At 39.4% G+C, this 4094-nt stretch overlaps 1 protein-coding gene across 1 annotated transcript in view; it reads right to left on the bottom strand.

Moving 5' to 3' along the window:
• LOC106524543 (leucine-rich repeat-containing protein 16B) overlaps positions 1–4094 on the bottom strand; it is a gene marked incomplete at both ends in the record, with an annotated part of 39145 nt that overhangs the window by 27913 nt on the left and 7138 nt on the right. The window contains 7 exon segments of the mRNA XM_014018385.1: positions 632–751; positions 849–936; positions 1041–1216; positions 1293–1406; positions 1686–1805; positions 1891–1989; positions 3716–3809. Of these exon segments, the coding sequence (XP_013873839.1) occupies positions 632–751; positions 849–936; positions 1041–1216; positions 1293–1406; positions 1686–1805; positions 1891–1989; positions 3716–3809 (811 nt within the window).

Genomic DNA, 4094 nt, shown 5'->3' on the forward strand with positions numbered 1-4094 from the left:
CATTGACAACAAAGGCTTTTGTACAAAGTATTAGATAAATTTCAGTAAGTGTGTTCAATACTTTTTCCCTGTGCCATTCCACATTATTATGTATGTATGTATGTATGTAAGCTTATATTGCTTTCTGCTGTTCTACAGCAAATGATAAAGAAAATCAGTGAAAAACTAGAAGCACTCGGAGAGTGCAAACCTCCGCCAAGACCAATTTCCCCATCCTGTAATAAAGTTACAAAGGGCCACACCAATACTACAGTGCCACCTGCTGGACACATTGAAACCCACGCCCTGTGAAAGCATCACAGCTTTGCTGATGTCAGAGTGTTAAAAGACAAAAAATATTCCTGTATCCGTATCGTGATCCGTAACATCACCAAAATTTAAAGGCGTGTTGCTTGAGCCAGCATCCACATGTGGTAAAAATATCATGACAATCCATTCACAAGTTTATGAGTAATGCTGTCCACAGACAGACAGACAGACGGACAGACAGACAGACGGACAGACATACGTGACTGAAAACATTACCTCGCCCTTGGCGGAGGTAACAAACCAGCTTGTTATTTGATGACTGAGAGCAGAACGATGTGAGGAGGTAAGAAATGAAACCACAAATCTGTGTATTCACACTTACGATGCTGGTGCCGAGCTCTTCATCTGTGAAGTCCAGAGAGTCTCTGTGTCTGTTAAAGGTCCACGCTGTCTCCTCTTCACACGGCCCCTCCCAGCATTTGAGATGAGACACCTGCTGTGTCTGAAACACACCGTGCACTTCAGATGTTTTGACAGCTATGCTTCAGTCAATCTGTGTCTGGTTCACACCTGTCTCACAGTGAGAGCGGCACATTTACCAGAGTCTTATGAGTGGCGTAGAGCTCCTGCAGAATTTGATCCACGATGGAGTTGGTGAGATAGGAAACCACGGACAGCTTCACTTCTCTGCAGAGGGTTTGGTTTAAAGAAAAGTGAAGGGAAATTTTGAAAACAGAGAACAAAATCAATATCCTGCTTATCAAGTTCAGACATTTAGTCACTTCTCTTACTCCAAGGCTCTGTGAACATCCTGTGCAGCTCTTTCCATCAGGGCGGTGCGGATAGCGGAGCGAGGGATGGACACGCGCTCCGAGACGGACGAGAGCGAAGGGCTTAATCTCTCGGCTGCAGAGGAAGATAAAGGGCAGAGCTCGCGGCAGAGTGACACCATTGAGTCGACAATCACCTAAAACGGATGCCAGTTATCAGTGACTCTGTCCTCTGCTGACAATCTGACTGTGAAAGGAGGCTGCTAGATCTACCTGCAGCTCTTTATCTGCAGCTTTGGCCAGTTCCCCAGACAGAGAGTCCAGTCTCTGCCTCACCGGTCCGTCCACAGACAACACATGAGCCAGCTCACACAGAGAGGGATAGAGCTGGAACAACAGAAAGAAAAGCAGCATTTAAACACTACAGAAAAACTCCTGCCTCTCTGCGTGTCATCCTTAATTCTCTTTATACTGAATTAACATGAAGTGGGACGYATGGGGGGATTCTCAATTAATACCACAGAAAATAACTTAATGAATCTTAATGACTGAAATATGACTGTTTTGTACTAGCTTTGCAAGCATTTTGAATTTTTTGATTARMTGTTTTKAATTGTGCGTGTACAATACAAGAATGACAGAACTAATGACTTAAAAATCACTCACAGCACGGGAGTTCCTCGCCTCTTTCAAAACTTGTTTTGCAGCCTGAATTTCCTCCTTCTCTCCAGCCCCACGTAACAAACACACCTGCTGCTGGACGCGCACACACAGGCGCTCCATCACCTTTGGTGACAAACAGGTGGTGTTGGTGATAATGTACCAGAGAGGCTTGTGAACTCTGTGAAATGTGCACTGCAGTGAGCGCTACCTGCTCAGCGGTGCTGGTGACCAAACCCTGGTGCAGCCGCAGAGCCTGTCGCTGAGAGAAACGCTGAGTCTGGTTGTTTCTGACCAGGGCCCGCTGGATCTGTTGGTCCAGTTAGAAACAGTACACACAGAGTTTGGTAACGCTTTCTTTTATGGTACCCTTATTACCATGTAATTAATTACAAGGTAATAAAAAAGTAATGTAATTACTACTTTATTACCACGTAATTACATGGTAATTAGGGTACAATTTTACTATGTAATTGTCTGCAGTAATGTAACGCTTACCTGGTAATGTATTGCAATTCACTAAGTTACACCTAAATAAGTAGTAGGCAATTTGGACAGTTTTAAAGTTATATTTTATTGCAAATAAGCACTAACCCCAAAATGCAGTTGCATTATTTTGGTTTATAAATAGTATTGAGTTACTATTGAATAGAAATTTGATTGTAGTTACCCAATGAATGTAGTTTTACTAACAGTGGTTTATCTTTTGTACCCCAATTACCACATAACTACATGTAATAAGGTAGTAATTACATTTAATTACATTTTTATTACCTTGTAATTACATGGTAACAAGGTACCGTAAAAGAAAGCGTTACCCAGAGTTTAACTGTCTGTTAAAGCTCCCGATACTCATTTTTATCACCAAACTACTAGCTACTACTTTATTAACTTTAGCGTTTAGCTAATGTTTTGCTAGTTTCAGCTTTTAGCTAGTGTTCTGTTCAATTTAGCTGGTGTTCTGCTTGTTTAATCTTCTGTTTGTTTCAACTTTAACAGTTCAGTTTCAACTTCTTCAACAAATTTCAACAGCCATTTAGCTCTCAGCGTTCACACTGCATTTTTACGAAAAAGCTCAAATTTGTTGTAAATAATAATATCTTTTACCTGGTGTAGATGTCTAAACATCCTCAKTTTGGAGGAATATTTAATTTTGACCTGAATGATGAGCTAAAGGCTAGTCAGATCAGGACATTCGTGGTTTTAGAACAACTGTAATCTTCAAAATGTTCATGTAAACACTATTTTATCAACTTTTACATCGACATTCATTTAATATTAGTTATTTAGGGAAAATATGATGATGATTTACACACAAACAAATGGTTTTCTAAGCATGTAAGTTAGTAAGTAAGTAAAGTTTTATTTATATAGTGCCTTTCACAGAAATAAATTCACAAGGTGCTGTACTTTCAGGGAAGGGGGGTAGGGGGCAGTTAAGAAACACCCATTCAAGAAGACATACAAGACAAACATGGGAGGAACAGGTGAAACCGGTCATGCAGCAAACACAATTTAAATGTTCGTATAATTATGTAATGAAAAATTATTTTAAATATCTATAAAACAGACTTTGCATGTTTTACCACAAAACTTTGAAGACGAGTTGTTTAAAGACAACAGCAATCCACTGTGGTCCTAGACCTGTAGTCAGACTAGCCATTAACCCATCAGTTCTGTCTAGTTTAAACTCTATTTGTCCAAAATGAGACACATCTTGTGCATAATCTTCCCACAGTACCCCACTTTAACAGATCTGAGCCTGGTTTTGGCTACAATGCTATTTTTCTCGTGTTCACTGTTTATGTGACATCCCATAATGTTGTGAATGACTGAACTGTTTCCAGATTATTGCGCATTTGCATTCAGAGCAAATAGCAACTAAAAACTCAAGTTTCGGACAAATAAAATAGTTTGAAAGCAGTTTAAAAAACTTCTGTTTCTTTTATTTTCTTTCACAAATTAAATTTTTTTTCGTGGATTTTCTGAGTTTTTAATCTTTTTTTCCTGATATTGAGAGCTGCAGAGAAGCCCACCTTTGTCAGGGCCTGCTCTGTTTTGTCAGGAGCGGTGCGGTATGCTTGGCTGATGTCACTGAGGGGCAGAGGCATGTACTGCAAGGTGAAGTTACTAAGAGCAGAGAGAGAAAAACATGAAGGGACAGTTTATTACCGGAGATGGAACCGGATTAAAAAAGAAAATTAAAGGGAGTCACAAATTTGGTAAAGCTTTCTTTTACGGTACCCTTATTACCATGTAATTACAAGGTAATAAAAAGTAATTAAATGGTAATTACTACCTTATTACCATGTAATTACGTGGTTAGGAAATATTTATTTAGCAAAGACAATTAGGGTACAAAAGAAAAACTACTGTTAGTAAAACTACCTTTATTGGGTAACTACAATCAAATTA

The sequence above is a fragment of the Austrofundulus limnaeus genome, unplaced genomic scaffold (assembly GCF_001266775.1).
Source record: "Austrofundulus limnaeus strain Quisiro unplaced genomic scaffold, Austrofundulus_limnaeus-1.0 Scaffold191, whole genome shotgun sequence".
In the NCBI taxonomy this organism is placed as follows: Eukaryota; Metazoa; Chordata; class Actinopteri; order Cyprinodontiformes; family Rivulidae; genus Austrofundulus; species Austrofundulus limnaeus.